General features: G+C 33.1%; 1 protein-coding gene across 1 annotated transcript in view; it reads right to left on the minus strand.

Annotated features, from left to right (window-relative positions):
* Positions 1-14,634, minus strand: part of LOC129004634 (uncharacterized) — a 171,319-nt gene extending 156,685 nt beyond the window's left edge. Inside the window, exons 1-2 of the mRNA XM_054433182.1 lie at positions 14,577-14,634; positions 892-925 (exon numbers count right to left, since the gene is read on the minus strand). Of these exons, the coding sequence (XP_054289157.1) occupies positions 892-925; positions 14,577-14,633 (91 nt within the window). The 5' untranslated portion in view covers position 14,634. The remainder of the gene's footprint in view (positions 1-891; positions 926-14,576) is intronic.
* Between the last annotated feature and the right edge of the window lie 10,028 nt (positions 14,635-24,662).

A 24,662-nucleotide genomic window follows, 5' to 3' on the forward strand; every position in this document is an offset into this window, starting at 1 on the left:
TCCGTAACAACTTCTAAATGGGCCTTGACAGAAAACGAATAAAGATACAAACGTAAACTTTGATTGGACTGGACTTCCATAATTTGCAAGGTTTAACTGAGAAATTACCTAAAAAGTCCATCCCGCAGTTGTTGAACACTCTTGAGGTGTAGGAGAGGAAGATCGTTGTGGAGGAAGATCTCCCATTTTCTGAGTGGTGGTCTTAGGATTGCATTTGAAGCATCGGATGCACTTGTATATACTCTTCTTCGAATAACACTTTGAGAAGATAGGATCCAAATATTCTTAGATATAACGGCTTGTAAAAACTGAGGTCCAGCGTGCAAGTGTTTCAAATGGTAATGATCAACGATGATATTGGTGACATAGTTAGTTTTGGGCAAGACAATAGGATGCTTTGCAGCGTAGGATCGTTGAGAGTGCTTAAGGTGGCCTCCAACATTAATCAATCCATTTTTGTCTAAGAAGGGGGAGAGAGACCCAAGACGGGAAGAACAAGGTTTTCCAGAAAAAGAAAGAAAGAAATACTATAACAAATTATAACGATACTGAAAATTACAGACAGGGTCACTCAATAGAGGTTGCTATTAAAATAAAATACTGTAAGTCACCCACTATCCTGTTAGGTGGGTTAAAAAATATTTTTGATGTAAAAAGTTGCGAATTCTTTGTCAACTATCAATGCTACGAACAGAATATTTCTATCTATTTTGGTTTAAGAAATAATACAGATTTGTTTCAATACTTAATTTACAAACTGTATATTGCATTCGGACATACACATTTAAAAAATTATGATCGGGGTACCAGGTCAAAATTTGTAAGTTTTTAGTGTTAATATATTGACAAGAGGAAACGGATTTATTAATTTATATTATCTAATAAACTCACCAGAAAGATGTTTGTTGCAATTTCTGTCAGCCCCCTAAAACAACATACAATATTTAACTCTTAAGATTAGCTTGTAACTTGAGTTTTAGCTTAAATAGAATAATTTACTCTAGCTATTAAAATGATCAGAACTGCATTGCACACCCACAACTAATGATGCAAAAGCTTGTACTCTTATTGAGTAAGATTTAAAAAAAAGTTATGCATCAGAATCTAAAAAAAATGATGGTAATGAATTTACTAATCTATTCTATTCTATATATAATTCAGTTTTGAAAATCTTTGTACAACTAAATCTAGAGTTGTAGGCCTACTGGACCGATTTTATTAATTAATGGGTGGTTGGAAAGCTTAATTCGTGTAGATTTGCAAATAATTATGAAAGTTTGTCTTTGTTATGATTTATGGTGAAAAATTTCAAAAAAACATGTTTTCCATAAGAAATACATTGAAAACGGTGTTTTTCACACTTTTTATTAACTGTGTACTTAACTCATCTGTTAAGTAGGTTAAAATCGTCTTGTAAGTTTTCACTGCAGTTTTAAAGTTTTATGTCCTGAGAATATAAGGATGTCATCAGTATATGCCGATATATCACAATTGGTTATCCTATTTAGTAGATCATTTAGGTAAATAATTAAAAGTACGAGTATCAGTCCAATTTGGCTCCCTTGAGGCACAATACATTTTATCTCCTTTTCATCGCTAAATTCATTCTTAACTTTCACTACAAATTTTCTGTTTGTAAGTTATCTATTAAGTAATTTCAAGTAGGAGCCCCTCACACCTAGTTTTTGGAGAGCTAAGACTATAAGATATCGAAGGCCTTAGCAAAATCAATAAATAAGCCTAATTTATGGCAGGGTATTTTTAAAAACACTATTTACAGTATTTGAACATTCTTTTAAAGCGTGCTCTGTACTGCAATTCTTTCTAAAGCCAAATTGTTTGCTACTCAAAAAGTTATTGTTTTCTATGTACTGTAAAGGTAGTTTAATAAATATTTCTCAATTATCTTTTTCGAAGGATGGAAAAATTGCTATTTTACTGTAGTTTGGAATTCATTCTTGTTTTTAATCTTATAAATAGGTCTAATTACTGATGTATTTAAACAATCTAGAAAGGTTTCTTGTGAAATTGAGAGTTTAATTAGTTTTGATAGTGGTTCTGATATGTTTTCAACTACTAACTTGATGTCATTCATTCGGATACCCTCAATATCTGGTGATGTTTTTTTTTTTTATACATATATAACATACAACATAATACAATAACATAGTAATGTTATTTTTTTTTAGAGTTGCTTTCGAGTGTAACATTTATTGATGTCGGTGATCCCATCTTTTGAGTTGTTTTTATATGTGTTTTTTCGTAATAGAACATCCCAAACAGGTCTTTGACCTAGGGATGAATTGTTTCATAGTTATAAATAAGTGTGTGAGTTAGTTAATCTAAGTTATTCTTAAGTACTCTGTGTAAAAGCTTGTAAAAAAATATGAAACAATAAAGATTTTCTGATTTCTGATTTCTGATGTTTCAGAAGCCGTACTTTTAATTCTGGCGTTGATTTTTTCTTTTGTAGCAGGTGGTATATATTGGCTTTTTGGGGATTCCCCGTCATATTCTGGCTGTGGTATTAAGGGTCTACTTGCATTACAATATTGTGTTTAATGTTATCCATTCCATTAATAAAATAACAAGCTAAGCCACTCACAATATCTTTTTGGTTTAATATCTTTCCATGGCATTTTTTACCGTATCATCGATACAGTTTTTTTTACTTTCTCCCCCTATACCATAGTATATGGAGAAAGTATTGTTTTCGTCAAAATTTTCGAGTTTGAGTTTTGAGTGGATATATTCGTTTTGGGTCCCCCTGGACCCAAAAAAGTGGTTTTCGAAGTGATGTCTGTGTGTGTGTGTGTCTGTGTGTCTGGATGTGTACAGAGCTAGAGCCTACACCTGTGGTCCGATTTCGATGAAATTTTGTATGTAGGTTCTAATCCATGGTATCTCCAGGCGTTTTTTTCATTTTTTTGAAATTTTGATTTTTAATGGGGATTTTCCCATAAAAACCCATAAAAAACCGGAAAAATCGGATTTTTTCAAAAATGGCCCGAACGATTTTGATAAAAATTTAGTATGTTGTAGCCCTTTAAATTCTGAACAAAATGGTACAAATCCCATTTCTGTAAAAATTACGGTTCAAAAGTTATGGTAAATTATGTTATTTTCCCATAAAACCCCATAAAATAACGAAAAATAGGATTTTAGACAAAAATCCGGTTTTGATTTAACATTGTATGTTATGGTCCTTACAATTGTGATAGTTTTTTTCATTTTTTAGAAATTTTTATTTTTAATGGGGATTTTCCCATAAAACCCCATAAAATAACGGAAAAATAGGATTTTCCCAAAAATGGCCTGAACAGTTTTGATAAAAATTTAGTATGTTATAGTCCTTTATATTCTGGAGAAAATTGTACAAATCCCATTTCTGTAAAAATTACAGTTCAAAAGTTATTGTAAATTATGTTATTTTCCCATAAAATAACGGAAAATCAGATTTTTCCAAAATTGGCTCGAACGAATTTGATAAAAATGTAATATGTTATAGTCCTTTAAATACTGAAGAAAATTGTACAAATCCCATTTCCGTATATTTACTCTCACCGCTTACACATGATAAAGGTTGTTGACAAGCTTATGGGAGAAAGTATGTGTCAGAATGCTGATACCGTTTATTTTCTTTCTGCTTAACAGACTGCTTATATTTTCCCATATATTCCTTGTACTTTTACTGTTTTCTACAAATAACGTTTTGTAGTAGTTATTTTTTGTGTTTTTAATTTGGTTACCAAACTTCCATAGCCTAAAAATTATGTCTCTTTCCTTTATCCGGTCTAAAGTCCTATTATCCATCCATTCCTTACGCTTGTTTTCTCTGTGAGTGCTTCACTGCCCAGTGTGCCACCTGAGGTGGTAAATGTAGTGGTTCTGTCTTGATATTTTTTTATACTTTAAGACTAACTCTTCAAAACCTTTACATCGTCATAATTTTTAACATCCCAGTTTTCCTGTTTTAGTTTGCTTTCTAAAAGTGTCTAATTTAATCTGGGGTTTCTACCTGTGTGTCTCTTTTTCCTCCTCCTGTCAAATCTATCTTTGCTACAATTGGGTAAGGACCTGAAATAATTTGTTTTTATTGAGTCTGTATGTATTTTTTCTAAGGGGTTTCTGAATCTGTAATAAATATGGTCTATGCATTGTATATTTAGCCTTATATCCTCTCTATTATTGTCTCAGATACCTCAATCTAGACCCCATGACATCAGCATAGTCTCATATTCTTAAACGTACACATTGGTTTTATTATTTAAATTTATATTTAGATCCCCAAATAGTATACAGTTTTAGCGAATTTCCCATGTAGGGAATAAGCTATTACCGTAGTACTCATGGTAAGACCTGGACCCGGGATTTACTTTTTCCTTTTAAGTCCCTAATGGACAAAAACAACATCCGTTCAAATTCATATGTATACATATATATGTGCGGGTGTCCGTTAGCACGATAACTCTAACAAAAATGAACTGATTTAGATGAAATTTGGTATAAACGTGTAAACCTAAATTTATTTGAACGAGTTTGAGAACAAGCTTGAACGGACTATGGGAACGGGTGTTTATGGGGTGTTTTATGTTTTTTTATTATGTGTGTATTATCAAAAAACATAAAATTTAGCAATTTCTTTCCAAACCATTTTATAGAGCTTAAAAAACAAATAATTTAGTATATTGAATCGTTATTACACGCCTAATGGTTGCGGAGAAAAAAAAATATTTTAAAATTCTCATGTTATTCTTATGGAGAATAAGTATAACAATTTTGTAAACTGTTGTAGTTTGCTAGTTTATGGACATATTTTGATCACATTTGGAAAATGCATAATTTTCTTATAGCCCAGGCAAATTAGACATATGCTCCCCAAAAAATCGTCTAAAGCTGGAAAGTGTTTTAATACCTTTTAGGGGTCCCAAATAAGACTCCTGTGAGTTTGCGACGGGTTCTGACGTCTGCTTAAGTTTTGGGAGTTGAAAAACTATGAAAATTTTGCACTTTTTTCAGATTTTTGCTTATAACTCCTAAATAACGAATCCTAAGGAAAATGTTGTTCAAAGGTGTCTTTTAGTGCATCAAATTCCGCGTCGATTGATGTTAAATATGTCAAAATCAGCCGAGCCGTTTAGCCGCTGTGGCTTTTCAAAGTTGGGATATTTGCATCAACATGGCTAAAAGGTTAATTATTTGACCAGTTTTCGGCTTACAAATCCTAAACAACGCATGCTATACAAGAATGCACTTGTAGTTAGTTTGGAAAACACAAAATTCTGCGTATAATGTTTTTTTTATTAATCAATAATGGCAATTGATTGTTACCTACTTTGTATGGTCGCCATTTCATTGAAAAAAGTATTAAAGTTAAAGTTGGGAAATTTTACTAAAATTGGTAACATCATAGATAGTGTCCTTAAATGGATTATGAATTATTAGATAGTGGTTTATTCCATGATGGTCATCCAGAGGTTTATTTAATAAGGTGTGATGAGAGTAAGACCTCCTATGTAATTTTAAGTCTAATATTGTTGTCTGAGGTTCCGAAAATTCTAGGATTCATCCCAACCACCCATTATATACTATCTATCCCTGTATTCGTCTTTCAGTTTTTGGCTTACATCTTCTAACGCATGCTATAGAAAAAATGTTCCTGTAGTTAGTTTGAAGAGCATACACGTCTGCGTAGAATGTTTTCAAATTTATTAAGATCGGCTTCACCATTTAACCGCTATTGATTGTTAACACTAGATCAGATGCTTATCAAGTTTCCGAAGTTTAAAATCTTACCATTGAAATCTGGCAAACAACCAGCCTAATTACCAAAAACATAGGGGATATGGCAGTCAATCTATCCACTAGTGTGACGTCATGGATCGTGCAGCATGGCCTATGAACAAGTAAGTGTTCATGAGAGCAACATCTTACTGTGGAGAGCTTTTCCGAGATAGGGGAATCAATAATGGGGATCTAGCCCGATGGTTCGCTGGCAGGCCCATCGCAGTGAGTGCTACCCATCAAATTAAGGGATATTGTGGGATCACCTCTTCAACATATTATTAGCAAGTTGACAATATAAACTCCACGGATACGGTGGGATCAAGAAGAAATTCATCAAATGGTTCCAGTGTCACGACCCATTTACTGAAAATAGTTCGCTCATGTCAATCAGCTCAGCAGTTATCCCATATGATAACATCAACGCGAAATATGTATAAAGCATAATGAAAAGGCACAGCTTGCAAGAAAATCGTAAATAGGCAAGCCTATAATGACCATAAACTGTGCAGAATAAAATAAAGATGTGACCTTAATTGCGAGCTGTGATGGCAACAGCAAAGATTAAAGAAAAATCTGCCCCCCTCAGTCAGCACATGATATATTCCACATTAAATCCAATCGTGAACTTGAATCATGCTTTGGATTAAAAATAGGGCCGTACCCACTAGCACAGTTTGATGACGAAAGCGTGATGTAGAAGAGTCGAAAATCTAATTATTCATGTAGCCTTAAACTACTCATGCTGTTTACTCCAATCAATGTGGAACTCACTGTGTTCTGACGGGTTACAACGCTTGGCGAAGTTGCAGAAGCAGGTTGGCACTAAACATGGTTGAGAGCAGAAAATATCCAAATCAAGTGAGGGTTGGTCTCTTCTAGAAGACACTTTTAACTAATTTTGACTTTGATTCTAACAAAAGGGGCTGCTCATCCACCAATCCTTTAGAGCTCATTTAAAAGTCTACTTAATTCAGAGAGATAGGTATCGAAAATTAACGCCAATGGGTTAACTCCCATCACTACGGTTAATCCACCGGTTCGACAAGAACTTCTCAACTCCATCTACCTATCTCGACTATCGTGTACATGTTAAAAGAGGTTTACATTATCTTGCTCCTTTTGAAATGCTCTACTGTCTGAAAGACTTGCGAGGGACACGATTATCTCAATTCGATATCTAACGAAAAAGATGGTACCAAATGTCACCATTTGTGGCAAGACCAATAAGAGCAAAGAATGAATCCTTATCCTTAAGATTCGAATGACGAGAAGTAGAAAAGTTATATGATAAAATTTACGAAAACTCTCAATCGTTTTTTTTAATAGGCTAAATACAGAATAAAACTATGTACATCCGTCCCATTATCATCTTTCGTTTATTAAGCTAAAAAATAACATTTTTGCTATATTTAATAACATTTTTCTCGTTGTAATATCTTATTTTATATTAGAATCGCTTAACACCATTTTGGAGTGTCCAGAGATGGGATCGTGTAAATGGGAGCTTAGGACGAATCCTAGAATTTTTGTAACCCCAGATAACAATATTAGATTTAAAATTACATAGGGGATCTTGCTACCCTTCCCTTCAAACATTCTTGGACAAACCTCTGGGTGATAACCATGGAATAAACCACTATCTAGTAATTCATAATGATAATTCTACGCCGAATTTGGTGTTTTCCAAACTAACTACAGGTGCATTTTTTGTATAGCATGCGTTGTTTAGGAGTTGTAAGCCGAAAACTGGTCAAATAATCAACTTTGTGGCCATGTTGATGAAAATATCCCAACTTTGAAAAGCTACAGCGGTTAAACGGCTCGGCCGATTTTGACGTATTCAACATCAATCGACGCGTAATGTAATGCACTAAAAGACACCTTTGAACAACATTTTCCTTAGGATTCGTTGTTTAGGAGTTATAAGCGAAAATATGAAAAAGGTGCAAAATTTTCATAGTTTTTCGACTCCCAAAACTTAAGAAGACGTCAGAATCCGTCGCAAACTCACAGAAGTCTTATTTGGGACCCCCAAAAGGTATTAAAACACTTTCCAGCTTTAGACGATTTTTTGGGGAGCACACCCTATAGTTAGTATTTGATCTAATTTGCCTGGACTATTACTAAACTATTAACATAATAATTTATTTTTGTAAAAAAAATACAACCAACTTCAAATGCTCTAATAAGAATGAAATAATTTCAATAAAGTAAACTTTTGTATTAGTCAAGCTCACGTATTTTAAGTCGGCGCGGCTCTATGATGATTTTTGATACAAAATTTAAAGAGGATGTCCACATTGCATTCGACTATCTATAGCCTAACAAAAGGTGATTATAATCTTATATTGATATTAACGAGTATCTTTAAAACAGATTATAATGTATTTACATATTTCTAACTTGGAAAAGTAACGTTTTAATTTTAAACTAGCTTCTTTTCCCTATCATAATATCAAAATAAATCATTTTCCTATTCATATAGAACATTTGTAAGTGTTATTTTCACTATGCAATCATTCTGAAGTAAGCATAAAATACAAGAAAATGCTTCCTTTGATATGTATAAACAAAACAGTTCAGTATGTTTTTAGCGAATTTCCCATATAGGGAATAAGCTATTACCGTAGGTCTCATGGAAAGACCTAGACCCGGGACCGATTTACTTTTTCGTTTTGAGGTCCCCAGAGGCCAAAAACACCATCCGTTCAAATTCATATATATATATGTGTGTGTGTGTCCGTTAGCGCGATAACTCGAGCAAAATTGATCCGATTTTGATGAAATTTGGTACAAACGTGTAAACCTACATTTACTCGAACGAGTTCGCGAACCAGCATAATCGAACCATGGGATCAGGGGTTTATGGGGGGTTTTATGGGGTAAAAATGGGTTTTTCTCATTTTTGACCCTAAAAACTTAAAATTTCTAAATTTCTCTATAGACCATTTTGAAGGGCTTAAAAAACAAATAATTTAGTATATTGAAGTGTTTTTGAATGTTCATTGACTACGGAGAAAATTTAAAAAATTGTAAATTTAAAATTACCATGTTATTCTTATGGAGAATAAATAAACTGTTCTAGTTTGCTTGTTTATGGATATATTTTAATCAAATTTGGCAATTTGGTTTATTTTATACTAAGCTATCAATATTTCAATTGAAAAAACACATCTCAACATCTTCCCCGTAGCAGCAAACCTAACTACTCACTAAAATTAATGTTATTTAAATAGGAAATAAATCTGAAAATTTATAGGGAATATTTTAGTAGAAATCAAGCCGGGTAAATGGAAATTCGCTTAGGATGCAGGTTTGCTGCGACGGGGGTATTTATATATATTTATGTTATCCAGCTACAATTTAATGATTTTCAAAATACACTCTCAATATTATTTATTTTATTCATATTTACAGTTAGAGCCGCGCCGACTTGAAATACGTGACTTTGACTAATACAAAAGTTTACTTTATTGAAATTATTTCATTCTTTTTAGAGCATTTAAAGTCGGTTGTATTTTTTTACAAAAATAAATTATTTCATGATTTTAGTGACTGTATAATTTGTTATATATTAATTACTTGAAGTTTTTTGATAAGCAAAACTGTTTGAAACAATCAAAAATGCCACAGAACAATCATTTTTTTTACTGCTTGAGTCATCTGTTCAGTTTACATAATCAATAGGTATACAAATTAACATTTTTAGATTAAAAAAACAAAAAACAAAGAGTTGTCCATTACATTAGGCCTAATGAAAAACTAAATGTCTTTCCTAGAGACATTGAAATACCAGACATCATTGTTTCCTGCAATTGGTGTACTTCTACATTATAAAACGAAATACAGTAAGGTCTCAAGCCTTTTGGAACAATAAGAAAGTTATTCCTCAGCCACCAGCACTAAAAAATCTCTTAAAAGTAGAACATTGGTTGTTATTACGTATATTACCTTTGAAAAATACGTATATGAAAGATTGGTTCAGCTAAAAGTGGTTTTAGGGGTAGGTGGTTTTGTTTGCTCAAGATGTAGTCGAAATTGCAAATCAGCTTCCCGTTTCCGAAGCAGGAATAATATTATTGGCAGTAAAGAATATTAATAAACATTCCACATCTTCAAATGCATGTTTAGTAATTAAAATATTTAACACTTTTAAGACGATTGACGATTATGCAATCTCACACCTCTTATGTCGTTTAAGGAATAATTGCATCTAATTTATATTTGGACCTCTTTTACGAATGCTTTGGTTTTCACAATACACCTTAAATTGTCAATATCATACAGCTATTCACTTGTTTTTATAAGTCAGAACATTCAATACTCAAAACAGAATCATACACAAATCAGGTCAAACGTTTAAATACCTTTTTATAGTAACCAAAACAAAATGCATTTTTTCAATGTAACTTATTTAGGCTCCATGACAAGAAATAGTTTATTAATCAATATGAAGCACCTGTTTTATGAAGAAACTGGCTGCAGCTTCATTTGAATGGTTTTAACTAACAGCTGTAGGAATGTTATTAATATTTATTCCCTTCTCTGCAAAAATACAAACAAAATAAATGTTGAATATTTGAGGTTTTCAGCATTTTCACCAAACAAATATTTTTATTGTATATGGTACCAAATAGAAAATCTCCTGGTTATTTTGGTGGTGGAACCACGCTGATCGGTAAAAGAATCACAGAGAAATTAGTGAACATACATAGAAAAAAAAACATCGCCACAGACAAATTGAGAACCTCCTCCTTTTGTTGGTAGTGGGGAAGTCGGTTAAAAACACTTTTACCCTCCCTGTTGCTGCAAACGTAAGTAGGCACTCGTTAAACTAATTCTATTTAAATAGGGAATCAATGCGATATTTTACGGAAACATTTCGTTATAAATCCAATTAGGCAAATGGAAATTCGCTTAGTCTGCAGGTTTACTGTGGCGGGGTATTTGTAATTGTCATAGTTCCTCCTATTTTTTGCATTAATATCTATGATTGCTTGTGGAAGGAAAAACCGCTACAGATGGAAGGGGGTCTGTAACTCATGAATGAGGCATCTACTGTATATTATTAATACGCTACATGAAACTTTGTGAATAATAAGACTTTTTGTTTTAAGATTTAACCCCACATTATATATACCAAAATGTTCGTCTAGGTGTGTAGACTTGCAAACTGACCTTACCTTTATAAAAGTAGCTTTTAATGTTCCCGTGTTATCCTTATGACGAACACCATTTGTTAACATTATCAGCTGGTACAACATTGCATCAAAATCGGACAAAAATTAGTCAAGTTAACGCGTTCACGGACATATATATTAAGACAATTAATTGAACGCGTTTTTAGCCTCTATTGACATCAAAATGAAAAATGTACCGGTCCCGGCTCCAGGTCCTACCGTGCCACTTATGGCAATAGCTCCTTCCCAATAAGGAAATTCGTTAAAAGCGAGAAAACCTAGAAAACTGTATATACTAAAAAAAATTGAGTTAACACCGTGCTGCATTTCTTGAGGAATCATTGACAGAGCCGATTCGCTAACTATGGAAACATAGAAAAGTTATTGAAAAACACCAAGTAGAAGAAAAAGAAATTATGTTTATTTTAGAATCGTTATTAAAAGTAATTATGGATCGTTATTATGGACAACCTAATGTGGCTATGAGTGGGAAACATTTGTAAAAACATTAAAAAACAAGATCAGCTTTAAAAAAATTATAAGATATTTACAATGTTTATAATGTTGATTGTATCAAACTGTTATGTACATCGTATTTCCATAATCTTTGGGTCGACTCTTTTAAAGTCTCTTTTCTATATTTTCTATGTATCTTTTCTATGTTTCCATAGTTTGCAAATTGGCTCTTTCAATGATTGCTCAAGAAATGCAGCACACTCAGTTTTCTTTTTAGTATATACAGCTTTTCAGGCTTTCTCCCTTGAGATACGGAAAAATGGTAGAAATTCTGGCACACTACGTGAGAATCAAATTTTGATTATAAACAATATTACAACAACAAATACCTCCGCCGCAGCAAACCTGCAGATTTACCAAATTTCCATTTGCCTGATTGGATTTACACTAAAATGTCTCCTTAAAAATATCACATTTATTCCTTATTTAAAAGGAATTAGTTTAACGAGTACTTAGGTTTGCTGCAACAGGGAGGATAAAAAGTGTTTTTTTTTTGTAAAATGTTAATAGGTACTGTAGTTTAGTAAGAAATTAATTTATTTTCCAAATTTGATCAAAATATGTTCATAAACAAGCTAACTACAACAGTCGACTTATTCTCCATAAAAATAACATGGGAATTTTAAAATTACAATATTTTTGAATTTTCTCCGTAACCATTAGGCGCATAATAACGCTTCAATCTACTAAATTATTAGTTTTTTAAGCTTTACAAAATGGTTTAGAAAGAAATTGTGAAATTTTGTGTTTATAGGGTCAAAAATGGGAAAAACCTATTTTTACTCCCCATAAGCCCCCGTTCCCATAGTCCGATCATGCTGGTTTGCGAACTCATTCAAGTTTATCGCGCTTTACACCTTTAAGCCAAATTTCATCAAAATAAGACAAAAATTACTTAGGTCTTACCATGCCCCCTACGGTATTAGCTACTTCCCTATAGGGAAATTCGCTAAAAATCAAAAAGTCCCAACAAATTTAACATCATTTTATATGAATACAAAGTTACCACGAATATTTTCAAGATCCAGCCTTTTTACATTTTCCCACACTTCTAAATTTCCAAAAAGTCCATAAAATTGTTTAAAAATGCTTATATCTCGAAAACCGCTTTGAGATACGGTATCCTAACGGCTTAGATTCTGGCACACTACGTGAGTATCAACTTTTGATTATAAACAATAATACAACATAAAAAAAATTAAAAAGACCAAACAAATTAACATTATTTTATATGGGTTTGTAGGTGAGTGATGTAAAAAGAGTTGGTTTAAAAAAATATATATGTGGATTTGAAATGTTTATGGAGTTGGACATTTGTATGGGATGTATAGGCAAAGATCAGGGGTTTTGAAAAAGTGGCCTAAAAATGATCCCCATGTTATTCTCATGGAAAAAATGTTCCAAGTGATGTCTCTTTCTCCTTTTTCCCCTACTATCAGGATTGATTTTGTTTGTATTACTGTATTCTGTTTTGTTTATTTCCGCTTAACCAATCAATAGTTTTATTAATACTTATCAAGACAAACTGGGTGAAGCCCGTGGGCAACAGCTAGTATGTGATAACACGTCATAAGCTGGCTATTAAATCTCGGCAGGGAGCAATCAGAGGGATTACTCAAATCGTTGTACTCATAATTTTTTGCAGGTTCATTCATCACCAAAATCACTTTTTTTCTTCATTGCTATATACCACTTACAATCACTAAAATTGAATTTTGGATGTTTCGATGCAGTTAGGTTTTTTCTTTTCATGTTGTTAATATATATTTATACATATATTTTATTTACTATCATCATTAATTGTCTAAGTACTCCTGAATATTTATGGACCTGTGTATAGCTGTATTAGCAACTCATTCCCAAACACAGACGGATAGTCTACTTGGGAATTATTTTTCCTGTACATACACAATTGTAACCACATGTAATATTATTCAGGAATAAAGAGATTTTTATTTGATTTTGATTTGGCGTACAATGCTGATCAAGAAGTAATCTATCTAAACCATTTACCATATTATAAATAGAATAAATAAGTTGGCTACAATAATTGAGAAAAACTTGTAATAAAATAAAATAGATAAAAAATGGTAATAAATAAACTCTGAAAAAAAAATTAAATAAACTCTAGGTAATACCATTGAATATTATACGTAATAACCTATAAACTCTGAAATAACAACAACAATAGTAACAATAACAAATATTGTATAGACTCTGGAAGGTTAAAAATATTAAAATGGTTCTTGAAGAAAACATAAATAAACTGGGTTAAAGAATAATAATACCCCCGCCGCAGCAAACCTGCCGACTAAGCGAATTTACATTTGTCTGAATTAATTTTCAGTTAAATCTATTTAAATAACATTACGTTTAATGAGTACCTAGGTTTGCTGCTACAAGGAAAGTAATAAAGTGTATTTTTTAGTAAAATAATAATAGCTTAGTATAAAATAAATAAATTGGCCAAGTTTAATCCAAATATATCAATAAACAAGCAAACTACATCATTTTACAATATTCTCCATAAGAATAACATGGGAATTTTAAATTTACAACTTTTGGAAGTTTCTCCGTTACCAATAACCGTACAAAAACACTTTGATATACTAAATTATTTGTTTTTTAAGCTCTTTAAAACGGTTTAGAGAGAAATTGGGAAATTTTGTGTTTTGAGGGTTAAAAATGACAAAAACCATTTTACCCCATAAAAGCCCCCGTAAAACCCCGTTCCAATGGTCCGATCATGCTGGTTCGCGAACTCATTCAACTTAATCCCGCCTTACACCTTTAAACCAAATTTCATCAAAACCGGACAAAAATTACTCAAGTTATCGCGTTCACGGACGTTTAAAAATTTTAACGAATGGCGTTTTTGGCCTCTGGTGTCATCAAAATGAAAAAGTAAATCGGACCCAGGCCCAGGTCTTGCCATGAAACCTACTAACTGTTTTTTGCTAAAACATGTTTTGTAAATTATACCTACACCAATTAAGGCTTGGACAGCTAGTACTTTCATTTTAAGAAACGTATTTTTTAAAGCTTAATTATAATACATCAAACACATCAATTTTTCTAAGTATTTGGACTTACCACTATCAAAAATAGTCTCAGCGATATCGCCAGCAGGAGCGGCGATGTAGACATCATCTTCGCCTGGCTCCAACTGAACAGTTTCACAAAACCATCTGGCAATTAATTCGCTTCTGACGTAACAGCCAATACAGTATTACGACTAAACCATCAATCTTCAACGTTTTAGCGTGTTCATCCTGGTTCATCACTTGAGTTACAAGTTTTGTACAAAATTCAAAACTGAGCAACCAAACAAATTAATATTCTAAATGCATCTATTATTTTTCTCCTTCGTCTGTTTTTGCACGAAACTCACGACTGAAAAAGAAACTTAGCTTTGTTCCTAGTTTTAGTCAGTAATAAAGCTACACGAGACATTAACCCAATTCCATACTCATTCTTCACTCACGTTTGGTTTAAAAACGTACCTAGGTTGGTTTAAAAACACACATCTCAATTAACAATAACACTCTACGTCCGACGACGAATTTGAATGTGACGAATATTTTAAGTATATGGGGGTGTAACTTTTAGTTTTCTCAAAAGTTCATGGGTACTTTGGGCTTTATATATACACTAGCTGTCCCTGCGGGCTTTGCCCCGTTTAATTTCATAAGTGAGCTCGTTCGCATGGCTCAATGACGTCCTGGTTGAAGTTCGTTCGCTACGCTCACTCACCTTTAGGTTAGAGATCATTCGCTGCGCTCACTTGCATTCAGGTTAGCTCGTTCGCTACGCTAACTCGCCTCCAGGTTGAAGTTCGTTCTTTACACTCACTCACCTTTTGGTTGCAAATTAGCTGTTGTCATAAATAAAAATACCCCCGCCGCAGCAAACCTGCCGACTAAGCGAATTTCCATTTGTCTGAATTGATTTTCAGTTAAATATATTTTAATAACATTAGGTTTAACGAGTACCTAGGTTTTCTGCTACAAGGAAACTAATAAAGTGTGTTTTTGAGTAAAATATTGATAGCTTAGTACAAAATAACTAAATTTGCCAAGTTTGATCAAAATATATCCATAAACAAGCAAACTACAACATTTGACAATATTCTCCATAAGAATAACATGGGAATTTTAAATTTACAACTTTTGGAAGTTTCTCCGCTACTAACAATCGAACAAAAATACTTTTATATACTAAATTATTTGTTTTTTAAGCTCTTTAAAAAGGTCTAAAGATAAATCGGGAAATTTTGTGTTTTGAGGGTCAAAAGTGAGAAAAACCAGTTTTTACCCCATAAAACCCCCCGTAAAGCCCCGTTCCCATGGTCCGATCGTGCTGGTTCGCGAACTCATTTAGGTTTATCCCGCTTTACACCTTTAAACCAAATTTCATCAAAATCGGACAAAAATTACTTAAGTTATCGCGTTCACGGACGTATATATATATATAAATAAGTCTATATATATATTTATATACATATATAAAAATTTGAACGAATGGTGTTTTTGGCCTCTGGGGACATCAAAATGAAAAAGTAAATCGGTCCCGGGTCTTGGTCTTACCGTGCCACCTACGGTAATAGCTACTTCCCTATAGGGAAATTCGCTAAAAAATAATAGTGCTGCACCCTGTTGGTAATCATTGTACTTTAATGCTACTGAACATCATAGAACAAAACCAACTTGTTTAATTGAACCAGATGTTAAGATTCATTAATCTATACTTATATATATAATACGTGAAGGCGATTTCTACGAAACACTACTCCTCCGTTAATAATGGACGGAATCTTACAAACGAGGTGTCAAAATGAAGTATTTTTTGTGTAGACGCCCCCACAGGCCATCAAAGTTGGGGTTTCTCCCATAAGATTAACATGGTCGAATCGAAATATTTAATTTTAAACTTTCTCTCCACTAATTTGAGAGAACGGCTGGGCGTATAAACTTTGGAGAGGTGTCCAAAGAAAGGTCTTGGTCTGTAGATGAGTTATTAAAAGAAAAACTAAGTAAATTCTCTTTGGACTCTGCCCCAGAAGCCTTTAAAGATCCCTCCACAGATTTGTTTACATTTTTGCCATGTGGATAATGCTTTTTAATCAAACAGCTGTTAATTTTTAAAATCCTATTCCCTCTCTAATATGAGCAATGTTTGCTTGTACTTATTTAATACGCAAGCAGGATTTTTGTGACAATTAATTACTCCTCCGAAACTACTAAACCGATTGACATGTTTTTGGTGTCATTTGAAAGAGCGAAACGTTAAGTTGTGCAGGAATTTTTCTTTTTAGGGAAATTATTAGAGAGTTTGGCTCTGTGGCCCTTTAAAGTTTTGTATTTCTCCATAAGATTAACATGGGAAACAAACATTGTTTTGAAACTCCAGCTGTTGTCAGAAGTTAGATATTAAAAATTGGTCTCCATGGAAGCATGAGAAAATTGACAATGTTTACATTTGCTATGACATTTAAATGTAAACAACCAGAAGTGTCAAACGCCTTTTTTACAATTTTAAACAGCTGATCCAAAAAATTAAAACAACTATGTAGTAGGTTTATTTAATCTTAAACTTTATGATGGATTATTTATTAGAAATCTATTTCAATGATTATGAAAAAGATTTTTCCCGTTGTGAAGGAAAAATTAATAGTGATAAGAAGAACATATTTTAGTTGTAAACAGTCTATGTGTAAATTATCTATGTTGTATTAAAAATGTGTATAGTTTTGGATGTTGGTTTGTGTTTGATGATATAAGTTATTAGTTATTAAATTCTTATTTTTAGGATTTGGCATATGAGTAAGCCTATGATAAATAACCACCATTACAGATTTCTGCCAGTTATTTTTTAACTCTGTCCTGTAGAGTTTAAAGTAGCCTACATCTTATTGTCTACAAATTGGCTAAATAGCAACGGTACTTTATAAAAACTGACAGCCTTTTTACGTTGACTTAAATTGTAAGCTTACTGTTATGAACATACGAATCAGTTGTTACCATAGCAACCAAAATGTTAATTATTACCAAATGCTGTTTACTTTTCTGATTTTTAATATAACACAGTTACTTCTATTTCAGCATTTTGTCTTTTTATATTATAATATTCCACTCAAGTCATCTCAGTTGGCGACGATTTGGTAAAAAACTAGTATAAATTCTTGTTTTATTCTATTATTTTCGAGATATTTTATTTTGTTAAAAATTAACTTAAAATGAATGAAGAACAATTTGAAAGGCTCATGAATGTTTTGGCTGCAGCTCTAGGTAATAAAACTTCAACTTCTCAGATCAATCCTTTGGAACATTTTGATCCAAATAATGATAAATTCAATTAATATTTGGAACGTTTTGAAAATTATTGCAATTTGAAGAATATTAAAGAAGACAAGATGACAGCTCAACTCCTGTGCTCATCCATTGGTAAGGAACATTACAATAATCTGACAACTCTTTTAGGCCCAGACAATCCTGTAAAAGACCTTAATTTTTTAAAATTTATAGAACATTTCACAGTGATGTTGTCACCTACAGTATCTCCTATTGTTGCACAACACTATTTCCACAGTGTTTCACAACAGTTGCATCAATCTGTCTCTGATTTTGTCACAGTCCTGAAAAGTAACCTGAATGATTGTAATTTTTACACTTCTTACAATGAATGTGAAAGTAAAATTTCAATTGCTGATGAATTTCTCTGTCCTCAATTTATTAGAGGACTAAAAGACAATTGGATACGAGAACAACTTCTACAAGACACTAATCTCAACAGTTTTGACGCACTCCCCAAGAAAGCAATTGCCCTAGAAGCTTCCCGCTATGAATGAAATAAAATTTGTATTCCTGCCACACAATCATCAAGTGAAAATGCGGATACACACAAAATTGATAGACATTCAAGGTCTAAGACAAAGGAATATCAAAGTGTCAAGCAATTTAAGACTCCCAAATATGATGATCGCGGTTCCAATAGATCTCAATCACAACATGTCCGTAACAAAAGCTTAAAAAGACAAGTTGACTACAAAGCTTTGGGTATTAATGGACTTTGTTTCAAATGTGGTCGATCAAACCATCAGTCTAATGAATGCAAAACTAATCGGAATTATCTTAAATGCACTTCCTGTGGAAATCAAGGCCACGTATCAAAAGTGTGTATAACGTCTCTACTAAAGAACTCTAAAACAAACACCCTGTTGTCTCACTACACAGAAGATGAATCCAGTCACCCAGATTAGTATGGAATCACACAAATCAACGATGTGAAAGATCTTTACATAGTAGGACCAGACTCAGACAAATACATGGTTACAGTCACTATCAACAACAAGCCTCAAACATTTGAAGTAGACTCTGGTGCACGATTTTCCTTAATCTCAGAAACGGACTTTGATAAACTTGGACTTAAAGTGCCACTTCAACCAACTCCTATCTCATTTCGCTCCTACTCTGATCATATAATAAAACCAACTAAACTAAAGTAACTGTCTCAGTCTCTTACAATACAAAATCACTAAATAATACTGATTTATTTATAGTACCTGCTGGTCATTCTGCTTTGTTATGACGAATTAGGATTCGTGGACTTGGAATTGAACTCAGTGAGGTAGACAACAGAAAGCAATCACCGATTGATACAGTTGATGTTAATTTAGTACCGTCTCTAGAGGATATATTCGAAAAATACTCAGCAATTTTCGAAGAAAGAAGCGGATGTGTTTCTAATGTTGAAGTCAAACTCCAACTCAGAGATAATGAAAAACCAGTATTTACTAGGGAACGTGTCCCTTTCGCATTACGAGAGAGAGTAGAAAAGGAACTTACAACCCTCGAGTCTCAAGGAATCATAACTCCAGTCACATCAAGTGATTGGGGTTCTCCATTGGTTGTTATCACAAAGCCAGATGGAGGAGTCAGACTATGCGTAGATTACAAGTGTGGGGTTAATTCAAAACTTGTCTCATCTAACTACCCCATTCGACGCATTGATGATGTCTTACATAGTCTCCGCGGATCAAGATACTTCTGTAGGCCTAAGTTGGATCTTCATAAGGCTTATTTGCATCTAAAAGTCGATGAAGAGGGAAGTAAGATTCAAACAATATCAACCCATAAAGGAATGTTCAACATAAATCGTCTCAGTTTTGGAATAAAAACAGCCCCTTCTGAGTTTAATCGAATGTTGTCACAACTGTTAAACGGATTATCAAAGGTAGAAGCATACTTTGATGATATCATTTGTCACGGTGAAACTCTCGAAGAGTGTATGAAGAACCTTATTGCATGTTTGGAATGTCTCAAGAAGAATGATCTACATCTTAACAGAACAAAATGTGTTTTCTTCAAGGAAAGTATTAATTACCTTGGACATGTGGTGTCATTCAATAAGATTCAAAAATGTCCTAAAAAGGTTGAAGCAGTTACTCAGATGCCTCACGAAGGTACAAAGAGCATGGGAAAGAGTGCATATTGATTATGCCGGTCCATTGGATGGAAATTATTTCCTCATGTGTGTAGCTAAATCAAAGTGAGCAGAAGTTCGCATTCTTCGAAATGCTCCTTCCTCAGCAACGACGATGCCACTACTTGAAAACATTTTCTCGGTTCATGGGTACCCCTCGTTCTTAGTCTCGGACAATGCCTATATATTCAAAAGTGAGGAATTTATCAACTACTGTAAAGAACGTGGGATTTTCCAAAACTTTACTGCTCCTAACCATCCTGCAATAAATGACGAAACTTACAAACTTTAAAGAGAAGACTTATTGCTGCTGCCGATGATCCAACCCCCAATTACCACAAAGCTACAAAACATGACGTTCAGATATCGAGCAACACCTTTGGCATCAGGCAAGACTCCAGCAGAGTTGTATTTGAACAGGAAGATTCGGATTAGACTTGACACACTTCTCCCTAACACGAAGGCAAAACTTCCATTAAATCAATTGCTCCTCTTCACGCACGCTCTCTTAAAGTGTGGGAGAGGGTTCAGGCAAGAGTTCGTCTTGGAAATAAAGACATATTACAGTTTGGTACAGTCAAGAGAAAATTAGGTCAATACCATTACATTGTTGAATTGGATTCTGGACGAAGTTTTAAACGACACATAAATCAATTGATTTCGACTCTTGTATCCAAGAAGAAAGTTACATTTACAACACACTCCGAACAAGATAGTTCTGTTGTTCCAAGACGGATACCTATTATAGACTGTCAAGAACCACCACAAGAGATCCACCCAGAGTCTGAATCAAATTCAATCAATGCAACAGAACTAGACGGTACTCTCTAGACAGACCTTAAGCCACAGAACAAAAAGAAAACAAATTAACTCGTCCTTCCAGACAGCGCAAGGTTCCGTCCTATCCTAAGGACTTTGCTCTCCAGCGATTAAGTGGTGGAGAATGTTATCTATATCTATAAAAGAGAAACTATGTATATATATATATATATAGATTTATATATAGATTCAACTCAGCTGAATTTCAATTTACTTTTAGGCTGATTTTATTATTTTCTCTGATCTGTACTCAATCATGTTCTCATAATTCAACTATTTGTAAACAGTTCATGTTTATTTCTTTTGTTCATCTTTACATTTTTCATTTCTCTTTGCTTGAAAACGTTTGTATTAAACGAAAATTTGCTCTGTTTCATGTTTCATTCATCATAAACTCTATCAAGATCTCCTCAAGAATATATATATCCGTGAACGCGATAACTTGAGTAATTTTTGTCCGATTTTGATGAAATTTGGTTTGAAGGTGTAAGGCGGGATACACTTGAATGAGTTCGCGAACCAGCATGATCGGACCATGGGAACAGTGTTTTACGGGGGCTTTAACGGGGTTAAAAATGGGTTTTCTCATTTTTGACCCTCAAAACACAAAATTTCTCAATTTCTCTCGATACCTTGTTAAAGAGCTTAAAAAAACAAATAATTTAGTATATCAAAGTGTTTTTGTACGGTTATTGGTAACGGAGAAACTTCCAAAAGTTGTAAATTTAAAATTTCCATGTTATTCTTATGGAGAATATTGTAAAATGATGTAGTTTGCTTGTTTATTGATATATTTGAATTAAACTTGGCCAATTTATTTATTTTATACTAAGCTATTAATATTTTACTAAAAAACTCGCTTAATTAGTTTCCTTGTAGCAACAAACCTAGGTACTCGTTAAACCTAATGTTATTTAAATAGATTTGATCGAAAATCAGTTCAGACAAATGGAAATTCGCTTAGTCGGCAGGTATGCTGCGGGTATTATATATATACTAGCTGTACCGCGTGCTTTGCCCCGTTTAACTTATTAATTTTCAAGATGAGCTCGTTCGCATGGGCACAATCACGTTCTGGTTGAAGTTCGTTCGCTACGCTCACTCACTTTTGGGTTGGAGCTCGTTCGCTGCGCTCACTTGCCTTCAGGTTAGCTCATTCGCTACGTTAATTCGCCTTAATTTATATGTTCTCTTCAATTAGAATTATCTTACGACTTAGTTTCATGAGCCCTAAAAAAAATACAATGATATTAGAATACTAGAATTAATCATGAAATAACCTGCAATGGAGTAGATGAGACATAGATTAAATCACAATTAAAACTAATAAAATTAAAACAATCAATCAAATATTCTTTATTAAAGTTTAAACAATATGTCTTAGCGTCATTAACCTAACATAAAAAAAAATTATAAACGAAATAATTAGGTAAAGTCATTCTTTAAAAAGGATCTATATAGTAAAACTAATAAACGGTATCAACATTCTGACACACACTTTCTCCCATAAGTTTGTCAACAAAGTGTAAGCGGTGAGAGTAAATATACGGAAATGGGATTTATACAATATTGTTCAGAATTTAAATGACTACAACATAGGCCTAAATTTTTATCAAAATCGTTCGGGCCATTTTTGGAAAAATCCTATTTTTCGTTATTTTATTCGGTTTTACGGGAAAATAACATAATTTACAATAACTTTTGAACTGTAATTTTTACAAAATTGGGATTTGTACCATTTTGGTCAGAATGTAAAGGGCTACAACATACTAAATTTTTATCAAAATCGTTTTGGGCCATTTTTCAGAAAATCCGATTTTTCCGGTTTTTTATGGGTTTTTATGGGAAAATCCCCATTAAAAATCAAAATTTACCTACATACCAAATTTCATCGAAATCAGACCACAGGTGTAGTCTCTAGCTCTGTACACATCCAGACACACAGACACACACACAGACATCACTTCGAAAACCACATATTTGGGTCCAGGGGGACCCAAAACGAATATATTCACTCAAAACTCAAACTCGAAAATTTTTACGAAAACAATACTTTCTCCATATAGGCTACTATGGTATAAGGGGAGAAAGTAAAATGAGTTTTATTACTTAAAAAAATCTAAAATCTTGAGTCTACCTATAACCACGGCCTTGTCATGGTAGTGTTATCTTGTTGTTTAGTTAATGTAAATATCGTGTTTCACGCCTACTTTTTCGTGTGTAAATTTAAATATTTTTTAAGTGTTGCAAGCTAGGAAGATGATTCATTACAACGAAACATGTAAGCTGTAAGTAAGTTTGACGTAAATTGGACTACTGACGTAAGTCTAATGTTTTAAAATGTACGCACTAGGCAGCAGCCAATACGAAGCGAACACATGTTCGTCCTAGCCTTGCTAATTTATGAAACTGTGACACCATGGCTGAAACTGAAACTTCTAGGCCAAACAAATACAGGTGTTACGGTGTTGAAAACTGTTGGATTCTGTCGAAAACATATCATGTAAACTTATAACTGTGAATATTCGCCGAGTTGTAATATTCGCTAGTATTATTTTATACCCGATTTATTTACATTACAGTAGCACATTTTATTAAATTCCCTCACTTGGTTTTATTCAATTGAAATGATGGATTTCGTCATATAACCATGACCATTTAGGCTGTGAAAAACATTAACTGAAATCCAGTTGTCATTAAGATTCAAAATTATTTACGTTACAAAGTAAAATATGCAATACAGTTGTTTTTTTAGATAATCGAATTTTGACTATCTAACTTACACTTAAAAACATGAATCGTTCGAACAGCTTATTTTACTATACATCCAAACAATTTGTGTAAAGAGGAATGTAAACATTACACGTTAATCTTTACTGATGTTCTGGGTAGTATTTTTATTATATTCTTATTATTAGCCCCAGGGGACCGTCACAAAAATCACATTTTATAATTTACGACACATTTGATAATTTACGAAAAAAATTTGTATTACAATCCATAGACATTTGATTGCTGAAATAATAAAAACCTTGTAATGTAAAATTATGCAACCAAACAAAAATAAGATACACTTTTACGATTGATCAAATCTATTCCTGCTTCTGTAATATTCCGATATAAAACTTCATAAGTCCAGTGGACTTTTAGTTACTAAATTAGTTCCTTCAGCTACATTCAACCAATGAATACACAATTCATTGATTCAACTTTCCCTGCGATACTGGCCCACCAATAAATTTTTTAACTCCAACATTTCCTACTCCTAAAATTACAACCATATTAAACGTTTAGTAAAAACTAACCAATACGGTTATTTTTGTTTACACGTAAATCAAAATGATGACAGTAAAAATAATCTGTATCAGCTGTTTTTGTTAACTTCAGCAACTAAAAGGTATTCACGATATCGTGGGCACTTTCAAGGGCTTTAGGACGGAAACTGGATTTTCCCCAACATTGTGACCAACTCCAAACAAATTCTCGTGGCCAAATACAGTTTGCAAAAAAGAAAAAAAAGTTTGCACCTACATGCGCTTGTTTTAGATTATAGGATTGACTTCAAATATATACAGGGTGGTAAAAAAGTCCCTGGACAGTTAAATATTTTAAAAAATAATGCAGATAGAGCTACAATACTTGGTACAAAGTTACAGGGCATAAAACTCTATTTTAACACATATTCAGTGATCCAATAACTCTTCAGGGGGACGGCCCACAAGGAGTTGGAAGAAAATCTGAAATAGAAGCATAGGTCAATATGTACATCAAATTAAAGGTATTTTTTATTAGAATACAATGCCGCAAACCGCACTTCAAAAGGTTGATCCTGCGCAAAATGACAGTTGTTCAAAGATTCATTTAATTTACATTGCTATT

The sequence above is a fragment of the Macrosteles quadrilineatus genome, unplaced genomic scaffold, assembly GCF_028750875.1.
Source record: "Macrosteles quadrilineatus isolate MER2022 unplaced genomic scaffold, UCM_ALF_1.0 Scaffold_10__1_contigs__length_6754688, whole genome shotgun sequence".
In the NCBI taxonomy this organism is placed as follows: Eukaryota; Metazoa; Arthropoda; class Insecta; order Hemiptera; family Cicadellidae; genus Macrosteles; species Macrosteles quadrilineatus.